A 24,657-nucleotide genomic window follows, 5' to 3' on the forward strand; every position below is an offset into this window, starting at 1 on the left:
GTTGACAGGTGCTGGTAACGCCGCATCTCTCTTCTTGTGTTCCCATACACCCAGCACCTTGACTATATCGAGGATTGACTATACTCGAAACTTGAACACATACTTCAATATTCGATTCCGAACCCGAATCGAACTCGCAATTATTCGCTTCGGTATAGGGTTTATTCACATGACGTCATCCGCAGGAGAGCGCCACTGTCGCTAGCAGAGTTGCCGCCATTTTGTAGGTCCTCAGGTGTTGACTGTCCGTGCCTTCACCCACTTAGCATTCACATTACATTTGGTGTTTCAGAGATACTGTGCTGCGTGAATATTATTTGTACCACGATCCAAGCAATTTCCATGCTTTCAGCGTTAATAGTCCTCTGAAAAGCACATGGCAGGGAACGAAAACCGGAACCAAACTTCGATGTACCCACATCATGGCGGCGATTTCGCATTTTCGAAGCCAGTGCCCTCTTGAGGGATGACGTTAGTGCATAAACTCTATAGGGTTTATTCACTGACGTCACCCCTCCAGAGGACACTGGCTTCGAAAGGGCGAAATCGTCGCCATCATGATGTAGGTCCCTCGAAGTTTGGTTCTGGTTTTCGTTCGCTGCCATTTGCTATTTAGAGGGCTATTAACGTTGAAAACATTGCAATTACTTGGATAGGGTACAAAAATAACATGCACACAGCACAATAACTTTGAAACAATGAATGTACGGTGAATGCGATGTGGGCGAGGGGCAGTCAAAGCCTGTGGACCTAGAAAATGGCGGTAAATCTGCTAGCGACAGCAACGCTCCCCTGCGGGGTGACATCGTGTGCATAAACCCTATTCGAAAAATCCCAATACTCGCGTAGCTCTGAAAAAAAAAAAAAAAAAGGCAAAAAAGCCCTAGACCTGACGCATTCTATCGGCAACCGGGAGTGTGCCCGGCATCAGGCCACTTGGGACACGCTTTCACGGCGCAGATAATTCGTCTGTCAAAAAGAGGCCGGACAACAAAGTGTTTTTAAGCGTGTGTGTGTGTGTGAAGTGTTATCGTCGGCCGGTGCGGCAGCCTCCCCTCTCCGACCGACAACAAACTTCTCTTTGAGGAGCCGACGACGACAACGGGCCTTTCGTCTTTCCAAAGAGGAGGAGGGGGAGATACAGCTGTTGCTAAGCGTCCGTCTGTGCACGTGCTGCTCACATGCCATCTAAGGTCAGGCTCCCAAAACCTCCAGTGCTGTTGACGTGACGTGATTTCGTCCTCATTGATTGCTGCTGCTGCGACACAACGCGCCCGACCCCGCGATATAGAAGTGGAAGGAGAAGGCACAAAGTGCTTCTGTTATATACGGTGTATTCACGCGAGCGACATACTCACGGAATATTCCGGCGGAAGAAAAAGCGAAAGCACTGCTCACAGAGACGAAGTTCCGTCCCGTGTTATATTGAGCATTAACACGGTGCGGAATATCGGGAGTGGCGTACTGCGCGTTTAGCAGACGACACTTAGCAGACGACACCGTCAGCGTCTTTCTTGTCGTCTGCTACGGAATATCCTGTGGCTGTGTCGCAGGACATTCCCCACGGTTAGCAGTGTACGTGAACACTGGACGTTGAGCGCTCGCTCTCAGAAAGCTATGACGTTTTTCGCGTCTTCCGCTTCAGCCGGGAATGTCGCTCGTGTGAATACACCGGTTAGGGTCCATCTTTTAGTTTTTCTTTTCACCACGATAACAACAGCAACGACAACTTTAACTCGATGATGACGGTTATTGGGGAGTTTGATCGCTCGTGGTAATCTGGTTATTGATTAGTTTCCCCGTGAGGACTGAAGTCCTACGTCAACACGTCGAACAATACACGTGTTCTTCCACCGTGACAAGTGGCGTTAGAACGTGTCTGAAAATCAACCTGGTTCTTTGAACAATTATCGTCGCTTCCACTCTCCACGAAGAAAGTATTTTTTTTTTATTTAGGCAACCGAAATATTTGCACATTACGCCGTAGGTATGTTAAGGTAAGGTCTCCCTGGACGTCACAAAGGCCACAGCAGGTACAGCTTTGGTCAAAAGTACACGGAACACGGCACTGGCGTATTTCTTCATCTGAACGGCCCCCTGCTTCATATCCAGGAAGGGATCGAATAAGAAACGGGTGACAGTCTATTCTATCGATCTCTCAGTATCTCTGTCCGCTCCTGTTTGCTGATAGGGTGTCGCTCCAATAGAGAAATGCGACACCCTGGTGTTCCGTAGACTTTTGTCCCCCAAGCTGTACGATTCAGTATCATACACTGTAAAGACAGCTCCACCGCACAAAAACGCTCGAGACCAGCCAACGTTCACAATGATATTATCGCTCAGTCTCCTGGCTTGCTGAGTACGGCGGCGAAGTGCGGCGAAAAGTACCGCATAGTCTGCAAGTCACCGTGCTTTTACTGCGCAAACTTCAGTTCGTGTGCGATAACGAAGTAACGTCTTCGGAAGATCATTGCATCGAGGATTTTTGTCTCCTTTTGAACTAATCAGCTTTCGAACCAACCTTTTTAATTTGAACCAAAGCTACCCCAACGATTTTCATTACACCAGTGAAGTAAGATAGAGCGGACAAGCTATAGATGACAGTCGTGTTCAACTTAAGAAGGAAAAGAAATCTAGTCCGTCGTCTACATACGCCCTTTAGGAGATAGGGAGATACAATAGCGCGCCAGGAGAACTACTGCACCGCCACCATGGGGTAGGGCGAATGTGAGTGTGATGGATTATATTGTCTGGCGGAGGAAGGAGAGTGACGAATTCTTGAGTCGTGTTTGTGTCGTTCGACTCCGTTCCTCAGTCTTAAAGATTAGGTACTAGCTTTGAACCACTGCACCACTTTGGACAACATAGCCATCGTTGTACACCATAAAAATAAAATCCCATGACATCGTCGAGGGCCAGTCACTGCACCACGTTCGCCTTTGTGTGACACTGAAAGCATACGAACGGTGCTACTTCCGTGTCCCTTTATCGGAAGACAGAACCATATATCGTTTTGAATGATTTACCATTATGTGGCGAAGTTCTACTTCGGGGGTGTAGCGCATGCCGGCGTGAAAGACATATATTGGGACAATCAACATTACATTTTATAAAAACTATGTATTATGGAACAGAATTGATTTTTCCTATACAGTGAAACCTCTCTGTAACCGGGGAACTCGATTGCCGGTATGCGAATTAGGGTGGTCCTTGTAAACGTTTTCGTTTCTCTTTTTATTTTTCTACCGCGTTACTTTATGACTCTCGTATTACTTTATTATATGCCATCTTGCAATAGTATTGTGTGAACTCAGTTGTGAAAATAAGTTTTCACGGTTGTTAATCTCCAGGTGCCTGCTTGGAGTAGGAGTACCTATTAAAGAGGCACTAAAGTGCAAAAGTGTCTCCTCGCAGAATGAAAGGCCCGTTACTTTGACATCAATACAAAAGTAACGGGGTCAATTTCGTTGCGTCTCGCTCGTGATTTATACGCGAGCGAAAGCGCCCTTTCCCTCTTTCCTCATTCTCGAGAGGCGCCGCGACGCGGAGCGGCTGGTCATTGGTCCCCTCAAATGACCACCGGCGACAACTCAACAAATCGTTTGAGGAGACCAATAGGAGGCCGCTCCCCATTGCCGCACTTCTCGAGAAGGTGAGAAGCGGGAAAGTGAAAAGTATACGGTTTCGTTCGAGCACAAATCACAAACGACCTTTTGTACTGCTGTCAAAGTAACAGGATCTTTCAATCCGCGAGGAGTAATGTTTGCACTTTTAAATCAAATCAAACTTTATCTTGCTATGCCCACGAACCTTAACTGAAGCTGAACCTGCCCATAAGCCTCGATGATGGTCCACAATGAATACAGGCAGTAGGCCGTTAACGTTCAAGGAGAAATACATGAAAATAAATCACGAACAATTGAATTAAAACGGTCAACACGCAGAAAAGATTTCGTGTAGCAAAGGGCCAAGCGGGACAGAGGAGGTTGCAAAAATGGAGGATTGCAGAGAGCTCTATACTAAGGGAGAGTTCTTGAGAGTGCGCTCGTACTGCCCTTTACTCGTACACCTTAGTGCTGTAACGCTTTGATGCACGAGGGTCTTTGCAATATTCGCGTATTTTGCCGCGCGCCAGAAGTGTTGAGGAGAAGCTCGTGCTCAAGAAGAAGCTCAAGAGAAGTATCAAGCTCTGGTGGTGGTGACGGAACTGCTCGCCGTGGTCAGCCACGCTCAGGCCATTGCCATTCGTTCTCGTAAGCACGTGACATCCACAGAACTGTATTAGTTTCGATGCCGTCTTTCTACACGTCTACTGTCTCCTCTGCTGTAAAAAACGCAAAATGCACGTTCACATCGACGCTAATAATCATTTACGGTATAATATATAGATATGTGCTCGCTATATATAAGTGCTTAGAGGCTTGACTTCACTGGCTTTGCACTGGGCTTCCAGTGGTGAGTCTCTCACCCTGACAGGAGGGCATCACGTTCCACGTGACCTTCTGACGCCACCCATCTGCGCACCGCTGATGCCCAAAAAGGCCAAAACAGCAGTCCAGTGCTCGTGTGGCGACGACTGAGACTTATAAACACATGTTCTTCGTGCAGCGAAAGAGCTTCGGCTACTTTTCTTCCCCATACAGGGTGCGTAACGTAAGACTGACCTGAATTTTTATTTTAGAAGAAAAACCTATGAGAGTGGCATAGATGTTGTTTTTGCAGTTGGGTTCTACCTCCAGGCGGACATACTCTCGAAGAAAGTGTGCAACTAGACTAATTCCCTAAAATTCGTGAAGTAACTTTTTAATTAGGGGATTTCGGGCAAAAGCGAGATGGCAGATTGAGAGACTATCCTAGTTGCAAGCCATTTCACGCTTAACAAATCCTGAAATCCGCACATGCGTTAAAATATCCATCGCCGCGAATATATGCAAATGAGCCGAAACCGAAAGCGCGCCGACCGGGAACGAGGGGAGTACAGCGCTCATTTGAGTCATTTCACGTCAGAAGGCCACGTTATTTGGAGCGGCGGAGATAATGGGAGTAGGTGCCGCTCAACTGGCCAGATAAACCGCTTTCTGGCCCTGATAAGCCTCCATCGGGGTGGGTGATGAGTAGAGGTGAGTGCGGGTAAGCAAACTTGGACCCTCACCCGCACAGCACCCGCGCGTGTGTGACCCGTACCCGCAAGAATTTAATCTGGGCGACACGCACCCGCAGTGCTGTCTGTATACCCGCCTACCCGCATAGGGACCCGCAGGGGGAAGTGCTCCTCGTCCACTTTACCGTTGTTTCTATTTTAAAACAATAGAAATTCTGAGTGTTGGCTACGTGTCTCGGACGGCTTCAATCGTATGTCAATAAAACTGCAATTCAAGAGAGAGCCATGTCTACATTAATAATCGAACTCGCCCGCCAGCACTTGCCTGCTGCAGTCTGGCACATGGATTTATACGGCCAACGACATTGGGCACTGCTGAGCTCGCGTGTGACAGAGACGGATCACTTAGTTGGCCATAGAGTGCGGGTAATGCGGGTATACCCGCATTTCCCGCAGTCGCGTTGCGGGTACACCCGCATTTTAGCCGCTACCAGCAGGGATCGCAAATTCCGACCCGCAACTCGTGACGATGTGCGGGTAACTGCGGGCACCCGCGGGTATACCCTCACCCGCGCTCAGCTCTAGTGATGAGCACCTCTCAGGCGGCGCTTTTTCGGTTCATTTACATACCAAAATTCGGGGAATATTTTAGCCCAAGTGTGTGTTCACTTCTATCATTTCTGGGCCGGCGGACGTTCTTGGCCATGTGTTGCTCAACCGTCGAATGATTAATTACCTAAAAATCGTTAATTAACTTTTTAATTATAAAAGCTACGAAGTGGTCCCAATGAGAAATCTGTTCCTTTTGGTCACCTGATATCGTAGCCGTTTTCAGAACAAAAATCCGTTCGGTAGATCGTCCGCAAAAAAATCGTGAAGGCACACCATTTTTTTCTTTATTTTGTGCGCATCTTCGGAGACGCGTCTTTCCTTCACCCCCGATGTGAGAGGGTGAAGTAGCACAGTGCCGCCTCATGTGACGAAGATTAGCTTTAACTTGCGGAAACAAAACAAAAGCATATGTATCGGGCGACGCTATCGGAACTGCCGTTATCTTGGGTTCCATTTTCTGTTTTCTTTTAAACTTTTTCCAGGACGCAAGAGGCGAAAATGTTTCACCCTCTCACATTGGGGGTGAAGGAAAGACGGGTCTCCGAAGATGCGCAATGAACAAAATAAAGAAAAAAAATAGTGTTCCTTCACGAATTATTTGCCCAAAGATAATAGAAGTGAAAACAGGAGGTCTATAGCCCTTATAGTTTTTTAATGAAAAATCTGTATTAAAAAAGACACCCTGTATACGTGTGTGTGTTTACAACTGCTCAAACGTCACCATATCAGCATACACTGCGCATACACATACACTCTGTGCAAGTCAAAGAGCTTCGGCTTCCTTTTCTCCCTATATAGATTTTTTCTGGCATAACATGTGGCGAAGTGCCGCATGTAGCTGGTCAATTACATGTGCCTCCCAACCCCGACAAGACACAATTTTATATGCACACCTATATCTTCGCTCTGGCACTGTGGCACAGACGTGTTCGGCTCAGTTCCCTCTCACATTGTCTCGTGCTCTCCTTTGGGCATTGATGCGACAGGACCACAGACGACACAAAGAAGTCCCACGACGTTTCAAGCAACACACTATTTTTTGTATAACTGAAGCAATTCTTCCCATCTTGCCGTGACAGTCATTAATGTAACGGGTGTCAATGCTTATGGGCTTCTGCAAGACCTTTACTTTTATCGCTTCTACGCTGTGGAAATCGCCCATCATCAGATATGCTAAAGGATACACGCAAAGGGTGATTTTGTAGTAACAGACATGCAAAGAAGAAATGAATAGCTCGGGGCAAAGCAAAGAAATTGTCGTTACTTCTGGAGCATTCAATATGTTCCCAAGTTCCATCGATCGGAAAGTTAAAAAGAAGAGTGTAGCAAAACAGCTAAGTGTGCCGCGGTCGGTGCCCTGGAGGATTACGAAATTTCTATTTCGAACCGTTCATGGCTGTGACATGTGCGTGTGTGCCAGACAATGAGGGGCTTTCTTCCTCGTTCGCAACAATAGTTTTACCTGAGCAAGAGAAAGAACTGGCTGGTCCTCTATACTTTGCTTTCTACGTTGCCTTTAATTTGAAGCACGCTAGCTTGCAATCATCAGATTTAACGGGTAATTGGAAAAGTGCATTTTGCAGCGCAACTGCAACACCGATAAGAAGGGAAATCGATTATGTGTCGTCCAGATTTCTTGCTGAGCAGTTTGAAGTAGAATTGTTGCGCTTGTTTTTAAAGCGATACCTTTCCTCGCTTCGAGACCCGCGCCCTTTGCAAAACGAAGCTGCATTTTTTTATTCGTCTTTTTTCCTTTTCACTCTATTAAACATATCCCCCCTCCCCCTCGCCGGGGGTACTCGCCCTTTCCGAGACCGACGTCCATTGCAATACAGACGACCTAACTAAGCTGCATTTTTATTCTCCATCGATCTTCATGCATTCCCTATCAAACCCCTACGGGAGTGCTCGTCCCTTTCGAGACCGACGTCCACTGCAACCCCCACGGAAGTGCTCGTCCCTTTCGAGACCGACGTCCATTGCAAAGCAGACATCCTACTAAGCTGCATTTTTATTCTTCATCGATCTTCATGCATTCCCTATCCAACCCCCACGGAAGTGCTCGTCCCTTTCGAGACCGACGTTCATCGCAAAGCAGACAACCTACTAAGCTGCATTTTTATTCTTCATCGATCTTCATGCATTTCCTATCCAACCCCCACGGAAGTGCTCGTCCCTTTCGAGACCGACGTCCATTGCAAAGCAGACAACCTACTAAGCTGTATTTTTATTCGCCATCGATCTTCGTACGGTCCCTATCTAACCCCTACGGGAGTGCTCGTCCCTTTCGAGACTGACGTTCATTGCAATGCAGACATATTAAGCTGCATTTTTATTCTCCGTCGATCTTCATACATTCCCGATCCAACCCCGACGGGAGTGCTCATCCCTTTAGAAATCGACGTTCATTGCAAAGCAGACCTATTAAGCTGCATTTTTATTCTCCATCGATCTTCATGCGTTCCCTATCCAACCCTGACGGGAGCGCTCGTCCCTTCCGAGACCGACGTCCATTGCAAAGCAGGCGACCTACTAAGCTGCATTTTTATTTTTCATCGATCTTCATGCATTCCCAATTCAACCCCCACGGGAGTGCTCGTAACTTTGGAGACTGACGTTCCTTACAAAGCAGACATATTAAGTTGCATTTTTATTCTCCGTCGATCTTCATACGTTCCCGATCCAACCCCGACGGGAGTGCTCGCCCCTTTAGAAATCGACGTTCATTGCAAAGCAGACCTATTAAGCTGCATTTTTATTCTCCATCGATCTTCATGCATTCCCTATCCAACACCGACGTCCATTGCAAAGAAGACGACCTACTAAGCTGCATTTTTATTCTCCATCGATCTTCATGCATTCCCTATCCAACACCGACGTCCATTGCAAAGCAGACGACCTACTAAGCTGCATTTTTATTGTTCATCGATCTACGGGCATTCCCAATCCAACCCCCACGGGAGTGCTCCTCCCTTCCGAGATTGACGTTCATTGCAAAGCAGACATATTAAGTTGCATTTTTATTCTCCATCGATCTTCGTACGTTCCCTATCCAACCCCCACGGGAGTGCTCGTCCCTTTAGAAATCGACGTTCATTACAAAGCAGACCTATTAAGCTGCATTTTTATTCTCCATCGATCTCCGTACGTTCCCTATCTAACCCCGACGGGAGTGCTCGTCCCTTTCGAGACTGACGTTCATTACAAAGCAGACATATTAAGCTGCATTTTTATTCTCCGTCGATCTTCATACATTCCCGATCCAACCCCGACGGGAGTACTCGCCCCTTTAGAAATCGACGTTCATTGCAAAGCAGACCTATTAAGCTGCCTTTTTATTCTCCATCGATCTTCGTACGTTCCCTATCTAACCCCGACGGGAGTGCTCGTCCCTTTCGAGACTGACGTTCATTACAAAGCAGACATATTAAGCTGCATTTTTATTCTCCGTCAATCTTCATACATTCCCGATCCAACCCCGACGGGAGTGCTCGTCCCTTTAGAAATCGACGTTCATTGCAATGCAGACCTATAAAGCTGCACTTTTATTCTCCATCGATCTTCATACGTTCCCTACCCAACACCGACGTGAGTGCTCGTCCCTCTCGAGAACGACGTTCATTGCAAAGCAGACATATGAAGCTACATTTTTATTATCCGTCGATCTTCATACATTCCCGATCCAACGCCGACGGGAGTGCTCGTCCCTTTAGAAATCGACGTTCATTGCAATGCAGACCTATAAAGCCGCATTTTTATTCTCCATCGATCTTCATACGTTCCCTATCCAACACCGACGTGAGTGCTCGTCCCTTTCGAGACTGACGTTCATTGCAAAGCAGACATATTAAGCTGCATTTCTATTCTCCGTCGATCTTCATACATTCCCGATCCAACCCCGACGGGAGTGCTCGTCCCTTTAGAAATCGACGTTCATTGCAATGCAGACCTATAAAGCTGCACTTTTATTCTCCATCGATCTTCATACGTTCCCTACCCAACACCGACGTGAGTGCTCGTCCCTCTCGAGAACGACGTTCATTGCAAAGCAGACATATGAAGCTACATTTTTATTCTCCGTCGATCTTCATACATTCCCGATCCAACGCCGACGGGAGTGCTCGTCCCTTTAGAAATCGACGTTCATTGCAATGCAGACCTATAAAGCCGCATTTTTATTCTCCATCGATCTTCATACGTTATTCCCTATCCAACACCGACGTGAGTGCTCGTCCCTTTCGAGAACGACGTTCATTGCAAAGCAGACATATGAAGCTACATTTTTATTCTCCGTCGATCTTCATACATTCCCGATCCAACCCCGACGGGAGTGCTCGTCCCTTTCGAGACGGACGTCCATTGCAAAACAGACGACCTACTGAGCTGCATCTTTAGTCTCCATCGATCTTCACACATTCCCGATCCAATCCCGACGGGAATGCTCGTCCCTTTCGAAACCGACATTCATTGCAAAGCAGACCTATTAAGCCGCATTTTTCTCCATCGATGTTCATACGTTCCCTATCCAACCCGGACGGGAGTGCTGCTCGTCCCTTCTGAGACCGACGTCCATTGCGAAGCGAACGATCTACTAAGCTACATTTTTATTGTCCATCGATTCTCATACATCCCCTATCCAACTTCGTATTCATCCTGCGTTTTTAGATTTGCATTTTTAGAAGACATGGTTCAACTGCAATTTAATGATAACGCTATTGGGAAGACTACTGCTATAATGCACAGTAATATAATGCATTAAAGGTAAATTATGTTTGCATAAAATTTGTTCTCTGAGCAGTAATGTCAGGCTGCGCACCATCTTCACACCAGGCAGCTGAGGTAGCGTGTGCAGACAGAGAAGCTTTTTATGAATCCAAGCAATTTTTTGCACCCTAAAGGGCAACGACGCGACGTGTACTGTGATGATGGTGCTTGTTGTTGTGCTTGTTGGAAGCACCTCGGTCTGGTGTTCCTCAAGGTACTCTACAACTTTCTAACTGGCACCTCAGCCCGTACACACTCTGCTCTCAAAGCTCGCTCCATCTTTCTGGATACCACAGGACTTCGATCCGTATTGTGAAGGGGCACATTATTTCATTCCCCGCATCACCACCTGCAGTGGGGTAGAGTATCGCCCCCGGCGATGAAACTCCCCACTCACCGCCTCACAATAAAGTTGCTGTCGTTGTAAACCAGCTTTCAGTTGGTTTCATTTATGTAGAGCGCCGCATTTTAAAACCTCGTTGCATGCTAGTTGCGACGCCCTCCACCAGGGACCAGACAATAATCCGAATGTTTTTTTTGTTTTTTTTAATTCTGTGTTAGCACCACGAAGCAACTGTGGCTACGAGCGGCACACAGACGTGGACAGAGGGAGGTGGATGGAGGTAGAGTATGCGTCCTGGGCCGGTTACAGGGGAGACTGTGCCGAAATATTTTAAGGAAAGTGTGCCGGAAAACCCAGGGACAAACCTCAGACACCACAGCCGGTGCAGGGATTAAAACCCGCGTCACCTCCTAGTCTTGGCGTGGAAAGCAATCATCTTAACCGCTATGCCATGGCAGCTGGTATTCAAGTGGTAAACGGGAAAATACAAACATGAGAACATCCTCAAATTCGATATCATTAAAGCACCTAGGTATCTACGGTAAAATTTATTTTTCTCGTGACCTAGACTTTACAAATCTGAGTGATATTTCTGCTGCTTTGTAACTGAACGAGGGATGCAAGGGACAAATGATGTATGGCTTTAAGTATTTTCCTTGCTTTTTTTTCTCTCTCTCTTTTAAGAGGAATAGCAAAGCATTCTACCAAACCAACAAAAGACGACAGACATTGGATATGGGCTAGATAACCAACCTTAAACAAATGACCTAGATAAACAAACCTACAGGTGAAGCTAGTTGTTGTGCTTCTTTTCTCCTGTGTGTGGAGAAAGCTGCTCCAAATAGCACACCCAAAGTGAAAGCCACCGAAACGCGACAAAAAGAAAAGATAAGAGCAATATGCATATTCTGCGGAATTCCGCGACAAAAAGCCTTTTCCGTGAAAAACCTTAAGTTGCTCAAAATTTCGTGCAATTGCAGGAAGCTTGGGCTTTTAGCCGTATCATATGCGGGTAAACTGTGAGAGAACTGCCGTCATTTGCTAGCAATCACAGTAAGTTGCTAGCTCCAAGAAAGAAAAGTACTGTGCCTTTCAGAATCTGGCTCAGGTATGCCTCGTTATAGTAATGATAATATCCTGACAAAAATAACGCTACGAAAAGTCACATACCAATCATGCAATCAACTTTGCTTCTGCTGGAAGAAAAAAAAAGGAAAGGAACGTAGAGGCAGATAATTGCTTCTCTCCATATCAAAATAGTTTTGAAAGGAAGGCTGTGCGGAGGAGTGTATGAAAAAGGGAGTCTGGCCATTAATGGGACCCGTCTATACCTGGAGCTCCACCCAAGTTTTTGAGGTGCGTAGCCAATCACTGGTCAAAACACAGTTCAGTATTATTACGAGCTATCCAAAGTTTTAGTTAGCTGTTTTTTTTTACTGGCCACCACCACGTAATCACTGGGTACATGTAACCTGGGATACCCCACCACATGTTGTGGTTGCACATGGTACCTTGTTGCATGTTGCAAGTGAGGAGAAGTCGAGCTTCTTTTTTAGGCTCCCCCTAATGACCAGGGTGCCTTTTTTTGTACACGACTCTGAGGACATGCGCCACATTGTGCCTCCAATCAGAAGTGATAGTTGAACATCGTCTGCCTTGCTCTAGCTACTATGAGGGACACTGCCGATAGGGGTTCGTTACACCACAGGCTACACTACTGGCAAGTGTGTTGCAAGCAGTACACAAGTGAAACACGCGCTTTCGGAGCTGTGAAAGCTAACCCTGCACGCAATGCTGCAGTCTTTAATATCACTACATACAGTTGTGCTCCCTGATTTGCCATCCAGCAAGGTGCAACCCTTGTTCACCTCGGAAGACTTCTGACATGTTCAGCGAATCTGTGCTACTCGTCGAGCTTAGTAATCTCAAGTCATTAAGTGTCCCTTTGTTGAATACGCTCAGTCTTACTATACTAGGAACCTGGTCTACTGCCTAAAGATGGAGAAGCGTCGTGATGGCGAAGAACCTTTGTTCTGGTGAAGGAGGCCCGTCTCGATATCCTCCAAAGGTGGCAGACGGCTAAGATCTCCCAAAGCAGCAACGGTAGCACGGCTTCGCAGCATTCGTTGGACAACACGGTGGATATCTTCTTCCTGTATTTTGCCTGCAAAAAGAAAATCGGGAAGTGCACCATCAAGACACGGTGCAGTGATCTAAAAAATCTAGAGCATATTCCTATTAATTGCCCACACTACCAGCCTTCCCGAACCACACTTTCCGGGTCTCTCAATCAGCTGCTCTCTTGCCCCCTCTTTTGTCAAAATTGCTTGGTCCACGGCCGAATCCAGCGCACCAACGCGTTGCCCTCAGAGCTCTTCTGACCTTTCTGGACACCGTAGGACTTCGGTCCTCACTGTGAGGCGACTCACTATTCCATTTCCCACATCACCACCAGCAATGTGGTAGGGTATCGCCCCTGATGATGAAACTGTCCAATCACCATCATCAAATAAGGTTGGTTGGTTGGTTGTCCTCTACATAGGTTACATCCACACTATAGTTTACGTGGCAGTTTCTACCTAACTGATATTTTCCCGAGACATAACAGGCCAGACGTGCGCTCTCTCTTATCATAAATCAAATAGAGATTTAAGACACCAGGATAAAATACAGTTAAAATGTTGACATGTGGCTATCTTTCCAGCGCTGTCGCATTACGCCGCCTCCGATCCCACTGCCCTGCAGATCTTTTGTTCATGTTTTGAAAAATTCGTTAGCAAGCTGTGCTGGTGTCTAGCAGTCTCGGAGCAACCTTGAGGGAGTACAGTGCAATCGGGTTAATTCGAAACTCGAAGGAGATCGCAGACTTACTCGAACAAAGCGGAACTCGAACTATAGGGAGGCACTCTGAATGAGTGCTTGATGGGCATTGGCAGTGCATGCTAGCATCATGGCTGGCTAGGCCTTGCTGCACGTTTGCGGCGGAATATAATGGCGAAAACATATGAGGGTATCATTCTTTCTAGGATATTTATTTATAGGCAAGCACCAAAACATCTCGGAGCAGAAAAGAATCTGTTACATGCGCCTGCGCTCGTTTCTTCCACTGCGACTCTATAAATGTCGTTTGCGATGTCAAACCCAACCCAATCGCGAAGCCCGCAAATGCGAATATTGGGCAATATGCCACCCTAAAAGTGGGCTTCAATTGATGCTTCCCTGCATGAGGTGAAGCCTGCTTTACGAAATCGCCAGCGCTGCAGGGCCAACACAGGGGGACTGTTGTCGTATAACTTAAGACAATGTTAGCGCAACTTAATTGTGCACACTTTTGCCTGAGAACGGGGCAGCGTCCCTCCCACGTGCACATTAGCGGTGCCAGCGGGGCATTTTGGTTTGATGTCAGGGAGGTTGCCTTTAAAAAGTTAACCATTTGTTTCACGACTGACCTGTGGATGTTCGGAAATAATTACAGCCTCATTTGTATAATATGCCACTGCTTGACATCAAATTTTGAAATCAAGATAATTACCCTAGTAAGTGTAGCCTCACCTGAAAAGCAGGAGACACTATCACGCAAAATTAAAGAGTAGGGGCTCCCCACAGAAGAATTGCCCGTCTCTCTTGTGACAGTTAATGCCAGAGAAATTACGCTAAAGGCATGGGCTACAAATTGCAAACTTTTAGTGAAAAAGGCATATATTGTGAAATTTGCACTAATATTTGTTATTAGGCATTTTTTCCCACATTCGATTTGATATTCGATTTAACTCCAAATATTCGGATTCGCACACCCCTATTTATAAGTAATAAGTAAACTTAACACTTAATAAGTAAAGGTGCCCCAGACATGCTAGCAACGCCCCAGCTGGTGCACGGCCGGGCACTTCCAAGCAGGTGCGTAGTCGGGAGTCGGGTGCAGCAGGACAATCTCGTTCAAATAACAAGCGTGAACGTTCTTATGTTCAAATTACTGAGCGTTCCCCCCAAATACACACAGTTTTGGCGGGATCCGGAAGTTCGAATTAACAGGATTGCACTGTATTAAATGTTTTTACTTCCTCGTTACCTCAAGACACAAGTAATATTTCTTATGGGCGTTTTCATGATAAGCTCGGATCCACACCAGATACTTAAAACACAATTTATGATGACCCCTCACCCACAGACTCAGCAAGTTACTAAATAACAGCAAAGCAAATTATGTACTAACTTATTTCCGTGATGTAGTAGTCTGCATTCTTCCTCTCACCACTAGCGAGAACCTGTCTCCCGACATCTTCAAACATTACTGGGCGAGCTTCCAAGTTCATAAGCAGCATCGACTGTAGCTGTGTCTTGGCTCTGTCCAGTTCAATCTGCAGTACAGCTGATACTCTTAGCACATTATAAAAACAATGACACCAGTCAAAATGACATTCATTGAGCACTGTGTGTGTCAAAGAAAGTGTTGTGGCCCTGATTGCTCAAAGTAGTGAATACGATAGCACTCAAATACAGCAGCCATCCGATTTTTCGGACGCCAATTATTCAGACTCGTTCGATATTTCGGACTATCACGGAGAACCGTGACTTCCTTCATAGGATTAATACACCTTTAGTACAATTTTTCTGGTTAGGTCGAAGTACGAAGACCCAATTTTCTGGATTGAAACGCTTGCGTGCAAGCACCAATAGGGCTACCTTCGGTACTACGACGAAAGCTTTGAAACCACTATTTTGGAGTGTGTGCTTGGATTGGATTGGTATTTAGAATCCTAGGCGAAACTGTTCTAAAACTTCCAAACCGTACCTCTTGGCGCACATTTGGGAGTTGGGACGCAAGTCTAGTTTGTTTAGGAGGAATGCTTTTGCTGTTCACAAGCTTTCGACGCTATGGTCACGTCTGTTCGGTAATTATGCGGCAAATGCTCATGCAGCCGTCGCTGTCAAGAACATCACTTTGACCGCCCGCTACCGTCTGCCTCGGACATCAGGAGCTCATTGGGTGTGTTAAGTAAGCACCCCTCTTTTGGCGCACTCAACTTGGGGATATGGCACACCCGGAGCGGCCACTAAACAGCGAAAAAGCAACTTTGGAGCGCTACACTGCTCGCTCGCTGATGCCACTTCCTGTTGTCTGCTCATGCAGTGCACAGACGGAGAACACGTTGGCTTAGTTTTAACTCATAGTAACGTTGGAAGAGACGACTACAGTTGTGGAGACTTCTCCTTGTAACAGCAAATTAAATGGAAAAGATGGAAATTTATAACAGACGTCATAGGATCTGTTTACTGTGAAGATGGCTGCACGGCATGAAGGTGCCTGCATTAAAGCACTGCATTTCCCGCAAATAACCGCCGATATCCGTGTGGAAGTTTTCCACTAATACAAAAGCATTTCCATAATACAAAAGCATAGCATTTCCCGCAAAGCATTATAGCATGATAACAGTTATAAAAACATTACAGTTTACTGAAATCAGAGCATTGGGTAACACAGAAAGTCCGTATTGTGCTTTCGAGCCCACACTTTTGAACGTCGTCCTAGCGCTGCTTAACAGGAAGTACGTCACAGAAGACCGGGGCGCTTCTCATCTACTTCCATGCACGAGAATGAAACAGGTGCACGAAAAGCGGTTCGGAGTCTCACACTCCCGGGTGCGCTTGTGGCGCGTTAAGTGAGTGGTGTGTGAAACACTCGCGCTGCGGGACACTAACTATACACACCCACTGTCGCTATTGTCAAATGTGTACGCTGAACATGTGACTCTCGCACAAAGACAAGCAGATATCATCACATGCATGTGCCACAAGCAGCAGTGCACAATTATAGACCCCTTCAGTGTAGTTGAGGTGAAATAACGTTCGATTTAGTGATCGTCTTATTTTTCAGACTGCTGTATTATTCCGACTTTTCTCCGGTCGCTGTCAAGTCCGGAAAAATGGTAGGCTACTGTAGAGATTTTGGAAAATTGCACCTCTGTGCCAAAGTGTGTAACAAACAATAAATGATTCCATCTTGCTTCAGCAACGAGGCACTCACGTCTTCCCTGACACGCCCATCAGCATCCCAAAACTGGAGAAAATATTGCAATGTGAAGACAACTTGAGAACAACTCACGTGAGCTATCCTTCCTGCCATGGCTGCAAACTCTCGGACGATAACGTTAACGACATCCCCGAGCTGAAAAGGGAGGTTCTTTATAACTCACGTTTATAACTGTTGCAGACTCAAAAACATGACGTCTAAATACCTGCGAAGGATCCGCGCTGGCGTGGATGCAGAACAGTCCAGAGTCCCCGTACGCATGGTTGTAAGCGGTGGCATTGTACATCCAGTGATACCTTCAGTGACAAAACACAGAGTATTTATTTATTTCAAGATACTGCTGGCTCATCTGGAGCCATTGCAGGATCGGTAAATACAATAACGTAGCAAGTACACTCACACGTTACATGTTTTGCTCGCCTCCTTTTTGTGTATGAATAAACATTATTATTATACCATTTACAACATTTCGGACCGTGTTTCAGATGGACAGCGCAGTTTCTCGTGCTCATTTCGCTCTGAGCATGCCTATCCTTTCAGACTTTGCGTCTTCCAAGAGCCAAAACAGATGTACTACAGCGTGTTTTGGGACTCGAAGTTTCTAACAGCCCCACGAAGGGAGGCGTGCTGTCCCAGCATATGGGTAGAAACACAGTGCACGTGTGTGAAAGCAGAGCTTAGTAGCGCGTGTGTTGCCTCTCCGTTTCAGACGCATTACATAGGATAGCTGACAACACTGGCAGTGACAAAGAGGTTGCCGTTGTGCCCCCGTCAACAGCGACGATTCTTACAGCCGTTACTATGCTCGTGGAAGTGTATCGCAACGAGACTACGCTAACAGAAATTCACCGCAATGCATTATCGCGTGTCCGTGCGGCAAAGCAAACTTATGTCACCACACAGATAAAATGGTTAAAAAGCAAGCGAGCTGGTGGCTAAGATCCATGACGAAAAACCCGAGACTGGGAAAAAGACGAAAAACAGACGACACAACACAAAGTCTTTGTGTTGTGTCGTCTGTTTTTCGTCTTTTTCCCAGTGTCGGGTTTTTCGTCATGGATTTTCTGTCACCAGTTGCTTCAAGTTCGTATGAGTGCTCAGATATAGCCTCTTTTCTCCTTTTTCTTTTCGAGACATTGTAGATTTAAGACTCCGTCTAAAAATTCGGACACTTTTTGAGGCTCCTTCAAGTCCGAAAAATCGGTTGGCGACTGTACTTCTAAGTTGTAGTTAGCGAAGCTGGGCAATCCTGTTCAAATAAATTGTTGTGCGCGTTCATCCGTTCATATTACTGGGCAGTTTTCACCATCCAAATAGAAGACTCTGACGGGACCCAAGCAGGCACAAATTATCAGGAAGTTCGAATCGAGAGACTGAATTAAATGGGTTGCAGTGTATGCTCACCTGTTTAGGACATTTGTGTAGAGCCGCGTGTACATGCCCTTGCCTGGACCCCCAGCTGAGAAAGATCCACCTCCACCCATCATCATGTTAAGCACGCAGAAGGCAATAAAATCTGGATCCTGATGAGAACAGCTCTCTAAGCCCAGTACAAAGTGAGCCAGATCGGGAATAGGAGATCCAGGGCATATATTCGATAAATCTTTCGTCGTCTGCAAGAATATAAACCACATGAGACTTGTGGGACTGCTATAGTGTACTAATTTTCTGTTGTTTTTTTTTTACAGAAGGGCATTCCCTATTTCGTGTTTTAAGCACAATGTCCTCATAGCCTGCAGTGCAGAATTACTGAAAAGTTGCTGGCGTATATGTACTACACTAGTAGTACCATGTGCGACAAATTTCTTAAGGCAACAAAAAATCAACTTTGTGTCAGTTTTGATATTGCCTTTAACATAGTATCTTGAGCTACAACACAGGGTATTTGACATATGTCAGAGGTATTGGTTGTTGTCGTTGATCATGTGTTAATGCCGCAAAGCAACTGTTTCTATGAGCGGCATCTGAGGTATTGGTACCGCCTCAGAAAACTATGCTCTCTTCTGGGAAAGCTCCACACGCATATGCATTGATAAGCAGTCCTATTACCTTGACGATGCCTCCAGTGTACTGTGCCAGTGATGCATCTGGCTCCAAACCCTTGTCAAGAACCAATTCCTGGTTTTCCTTCCATATCGGTGGTTTTTCCACAAAGTACCTAAAGCAACGAGAAGTACATGTGACACCACGGACAACGAAATAGAACGGTTAGTACCTAAGCCTTACTTCTGCACTTCCTCTACTAGGGCCTTGTGTTCCACTCCCACAGCAGCGACGACCATTCTTTCGGGAGTATGGTGATGGCTCAGGTATGTGAAAAGAACCCCGCGGTTGATCACGGGGATGTTTTCTTTGGGGCAGAGCTTTGGGAGCCCAAGGGTGTTGTCGGCATAGCCAGCCTGCGATCACGGAATGGATGTTAAAGCGGATCAAACGGAAGATATTCCGAACAGGAAAAAAAACAGCGCAAAAAACTGGACGGAGAGAAGACACACGTACACAGTCTCAGTCCAGTTTTTTGTGCTGTTTTTTCCCTGTCCAAGATGTACCAACCTAACCACGTCACTGCTTTCTTTTATTTTTTTATGCTTGTTACGCTACATCGCCTTGCGGCATAGAGCAGCAGGGGTACAGCGGGGGGCCTTAACAAAAATATTTGAAGTCCTAGTGAAGTCCACCTGTACCCAGAGGTGAATCCAGGATTCTACTGAGGGGGGTAAAGTATGGAACAGCATACTACAGACGCCGACCGAGTTTTCAGACTTCAAGGAGACACGAAGTCAGTTCGAATTTTTAGTCAACGGTGAATCCACTTTATTTCAGAAGCCTTCACTCCCAGCATTGAAAGTGGCATTAAAACAGTATCTATATGTGTCTGCTTCGCAGCACGGATATGCAACAATGTATCAAGACGAATTTCAGCAAGTGTAGCATACTGTCCTTGTATACATCCATCAGTGCAATCACCACAGCAAGGATTGTCACTGTGGACGGGGTGCATCAACATTCTTGTCGCTGCCGTCACTTTTACCTTTCACCTTTTTTCTATATTGTCGGTGCCAAACACGACGTCGATGCTAACCAATGCTAACGCTGACGTCACCTTAGTCTTGATCGTCGATGAATTTGCATGTTTGCCTCTACTGAACACGTCTTGGCAGTTACACGTCTAGAGCCTGATATATTTTCGGGAAATATTTTTTTCTAAATTCGGGGGGTAAAGATCACGTAAATGAACATGTGCTTTAAATTCATGCATATTCGGGGTGAAAAACTTCCAGTATGCTAAATTCAGTGGAAATGGGGCTCAGCTACTCAAACCAACTGTACTGGTTTGGTACAAACTGCGATTATACGCCGATTCGCGATCCGATTCGCTGAGCAAGCGCCTGTTTTAATCGTGCGATGATGCACCCACAGAATTTGTCACAAGCTAAGTGCAAAGTAACCAGTGGCAAGGAAACAGACAAGAGGAGTAAAGAGAGATAAACACACTGATCTCCCTCAACTTCTCTTGTCTGCGTCCTTACCGCTTACCTTGCACTTAGTTATGCACCAACAGGCCCTAATTTTGACTCTTCTACGATTTGTCACAAGTGTTGTTTTTCTTACTGGTTAACTAAGGCACACACACACACAAAACACAGCTCTTTGAAGCCATTCTACTACTTTTGGATGGAGAATTTGAAAAATGTCAATTTCTGTCCATGATAGGCAAGCCTAAGCGATGGGCAAGACACGTAAACAAATACAAACATGAAGGCTCAAAGCCTTCGTGTTTGTACCTTGTTTTGAGCCTTCGTGTTTGTGTTTGTTTACGTGTCTTGCCCATCGCTCAGGCTTGCCTATCATGGAATTTATCCACCAGCTAGACTGCATTTACGCCATTCAGTCAATTTCTGTCGATCTCGCCACCTTGCTGTTCCTCAATATGGAAATGCAAAACTGTTCCAACCGTTCCAACTCACAGCATGAACCATTTCCATGAGTAACTGCTCTTGGTCTGGCTTCATGGAGACGTCTTCCAACTCATATTCGATTGCTTGTCTAGCATTTTCTACCTGGTGACACACAAAACATTTGCAATTAGTAATACTAAAGGTGGGCACGAAAAATTACGAACGTGCTGAAATCGTAGAAGGTGCTGAACTTTGATTAGGAACTGAAAACAAATTCACCTCTTCTTCTCTGAAAGATGGCCGTAAGACGACATCGCCAAGTAGCTTTATGACAGGTCCTAGTCCCCTGCTATCTGCTGACATGGCATAGATCATTGTGTCCCTACAATGAAAATAAAATTTATCAGAAAATTTCCACTAGAAAGAAGGTCACACTAAGGTGATATCAATATGCAGCAAGCAAAGTTACCACTAGTACTTCAGCGACCCTGTATCATGCATTCCTATGCAGATAGACACAAATTTCTGGTTGCAAGTACAGACGGTTCGGCAATCTTCTTTTTACAATGGTTTACAAGAAATGCTGAAGGTAGTGTGTAAAACCCAAATCGTACCCAGTTCCCCTAAAGAGTAGCCTTAACAAAGTACATATATGTAAGAAGGCACCTCTATCTTTCACATGCTTTAATATTCAGCTGTAGCCTCCATGTACAGTGCTGGAATGTGCCGGAAGTAAGGAATGTGCCGGAGTGTGTTCTGTAAACTGTTGTCCGACACTGTACTACAGCTACATCAGTGTCTTCCCAAATGGTTCCAAATGGCAGTGTCTTCCCATGTGAGTATAAAAGGCTTGCATAGTTTGCACAGACACATCAGACGGACAACACAAACACCTGTCCATTTGACGCTCTTACAACGGTCAGCCAGCACTGATGAGATGATCTGGACAAAGCATGGTGAATCACGATACTCACCTTGAACTCTGGCAGTCACATATACCACTCTGCCTTTCAAGCTCTCGTAGAACTGCATCCCTGTCCCGGAACTCTTTTGTTGACTGCAGCATCCAAAACAGAGAGATTGCAACGATACGAACACCTTAAAAGTCCCAGTCACGTAGAATGGGTGAAATGTATACGTACACCAAAAGCCAGCTTTTCCAAGAAATGCGATATGCCGCTTGGGTAAGGGGCCTCATATCGTGACCCAGAATCGATTACGACTGCAAAGAAAGTCATAATGGTATGATGGCAGCAACGTATACTAACTAGCACAGTCTGCAACCGATATTTCAGCTCCAAATATTTGGACTTTCACGCTTTTCGGACATTTTTTTGCATTGCATTTTCTCTCCGTGGCCTTGCCTCTTTTTCAGACGCGTTCCAAAACTTCAGGATAGCTGATGGAATGTTGTGAAGTGAAGATGATCGGACGTGGACAAGTGCCCAATTCTGCCCAGAACAAACTAATGACAACGTTGTTGTCCAGGTTCTCGACCTGCCGCCACAACGTTCAGAATGGTGTAGATGACGGTGGCAGTGACAAAGAGGTTGCAGTTGCACCCCCGTCAACCACATCGATCCTGACGGCAGTCACTACGCTCACGGAAGTGTGTCACGACAGGGTACGCACGCTTCCAGAAATTCGCAGTGATGCGTTATCCCGTCCCCACGAATGAAGCAAACTCGTGTCGACAGTTATTTCGAGCCAGTGTGAGAGCCCAAATGAAGTTTTTTTTTTTTGAAACATTGAAGATTTAAGTCTAAAACCTCAGACTGATTTTGTGGCTCCTTCGAGCCCGAAAAAACGGTCGGCAACTGTAAATATGTTTCCAGCTTGTCGGTGTCACGACCTACTACAGTAGAGTGACTGTGTCAACTGCACCCCTTTCCAGTACTGCACTTTGGAGACTGGAGGAGCCACCGGCGATTGGCCATTTATTGCTTCTTGCGCTGCTTAATACCTTGTACGAAAGCTTACTTTAGGACCACTGGGTATGTGTTTGAAAAATTATAACGTGATAATCATCATCAATCTACACGCTTTGATCGGAGTTCTATCTTCGCTGCTGTCTCCTACCATAGCGCGCCATTCAAAATTTCAACTGTCCAATCACAATGGAGGTTCTCTTTCAAACATCAATGCTTAAGGTTTCATCACTACTATGCGTTTCACTTAAGTTTAGCCATTTTTCGCTTGTGTTCAGTTTATTTGTCAGAAGTGGGTATACTTTCATTATTGTCACTCTTTTCTTTCTTTTTAGCTGTAACCATGCCCCCCCTTCTCCATGTAACAGCCTCCGCAGGCACTTTTCGGAGTAAATAAATTGACTAATTGATTGATCACACAGGATCTGAATCACCATCCAGACAGGACCCTCCATAGGTGTCTCACTTTTATGACATGTTGTGGTGACCAGTAGAATGTTGTGGGTCATGTTCAGTGTACAGATGAAGCTGAGTATCCTGCCCGTTCCACTCGGGTATATATAAAACTCCACTCGTGTACGTGCGCATGTAGTGTGTTATATGCACGAAAAAGTACAGCCCATCTGTACCCCTCACTTACCCCCTACAGTGCAGAACTGTCCGAATTTGTTCTCCGATGCCACCCTCAACCCATTCTCCAACGTCGTCACCTCTGTGTCGTGTCGGAATGAGGAAGGCACAGCATAAATTGGCTTTGGAAGGTTGCGTACAGGTTCCGACAAGGGAGTCTTGTTTATCTGCTCAGCTGATGGCAAGTCGGTAGAGGTACAAAGAAAGCGTCTCCCAGCGTGTCGAATGTCTTGCCGTAGTGTGCTGAAATATGCAGGACGATGAGCAATTGCTAGATGCTATGTGATCACAAAAACAGTTATTAGTATTCATGAATACGTAAAATTAGGCTTAAAAACTGGCCAGGGGTTAACCGCTGTACTCTTGCTCAGCCCTGAGGGATCCCTGCGCTTCGAAGGTCACGTCCACTAGTTTTGGCAATGCATTGGGCGCGTGCACTATGCACTGCCAAAGTTACTGGAAGAATCCCTCGAAGCGCAAGGATCCCTCAGGGCTGAGTGAGAATACGGTGGTAAGACAAGGTTCCAGATACAGAACCAGTGATGTCTGTATGCTGTACTGATGAAATTGGCATGCAGGCTCCAACCTGCTAATTGGCTCGGGAATATGAGAACATGGAGCAGGAGGAAGGTGTTCAGCTTCTAATCAATTTTCGGATGAAAAATTAAGAATATTTGTGCATGTTTTGTATGTTGTATACGCATATTTACCTAGCATACTATAATTCTAAGACCCAGTGCCGGCTTATACGGGTGTGGCATTCCCCCCTGAGCCCGCCTCAATGGGCGCTAAAAGGACACCTCTCGGACAGGACAACAAAAACAGAAATCAAATCAATAACACAGGTGGTATAGTGGGGGGACGCGACTTTCCCCATTTGTTGCACCCGGAGGCGAAAAGTAGACGCCGGCCCTGCTACGACCCTCTTAGTTATGCTTCGTACACGACAGATATGTAGGTGCGAAAGTATATTGTCATCCTGTTACTCATGTAAGCCTATTACAGCTCTTATGAATGCGGACATGACAATAACTGCGGGTGAAATAGCTTAGCGTTGCTGCTCGTGTGCGGAACATCAGCTTTGCTTCACCACTATTTTACTGCGCAGAACACTTCCCACTTAGCTATCACATCGACTTCAATTCGTCATCTAATATTTTATGAGTCTATGAGTACCAAACTCAACAACAACGGTATGAGAATACTCTACCATTTCATCAATTCTTTGATACTTTTCGGCATCACACGCGAGGATCCTGTCGCCATCTTTAGTACACACGGTATTGAGCTGTTAAATGCTACAGCTATCCAAATGTTAAATAATCAATGTTAATCAATCAAGTATGCTA

General features: G+C 45.8%; 1 protein-coding gene and 1 long non-coding RNA gene across 2 annotated transcripts; one reads left to right on the forward strand and one right to left on the reverse strand.

Annotated features, from left to right (window-relative positions):
* The first annotated feature begins 762 nt into the window (after positions 1 to 762).
* LOC135368325 (uncharacterized) lies at positions 763 to 17,017 on the forward strand. The gene is made up of 3 exons (XR_010414748.1): positions 763 to 1,193; positions 16,696 to 16,747; positions 16,831 to 17,017. It is a non-coding gene; the product is annotated as an uncharacterized LOC135368325 (long non-coding RNA).
* Positions 12,580 to 24,615, reverse strand: LOC135368323 (mitochondrial-processing peptidase subunit alpha-like). Its single transcript, XM_064601519.1, has 13 exons — positions 24,519 to 24,615; positions 23,319 to 23,551; positions 21,893 to 21,972; positions 21,725 to 21,807; positions 21,030 to 21,132; positions 20,820 to 20,912; positions 19,078 to 19,250; positions 18,901 to 19,009; positions 18,256 to 18,464; positions 17,057 to 17,147; positions 16,924 to 16,986; positions 15,034 to 15,178; positions 12,580 to 12,984 (listed from the first exon to the last, which is right to left on the reverse strand). Exons 1-13 carry the CDS (start codon positions 24,572 to 24,574, stop codon positions 12,806 to 12,808), a joined length of 1,617 nt encoding a protein of 538 aa, XP_064457589.1. The 5' UTR covers positions 24,575 to 24,615; the 3' UTR covers positions 12,580 to 12,805.
* Positions 24,616 to 24,657: the final 42 nt, after the last annotated feature.

This window comes from Ornithodoros turicata, chromosome 9 (genome assembly GCF_037126465.1).
Source record: "Ornithodoros turicata isolate Travis chromosome 9, ASM3712646v1, whole genome shotgun sequence".
NCBI lineage: Eukaryota > Metazoa > Arthropoda > Arachnida > Ixodida > Argasidae > Ornithodoros > Ornithodoros turicata.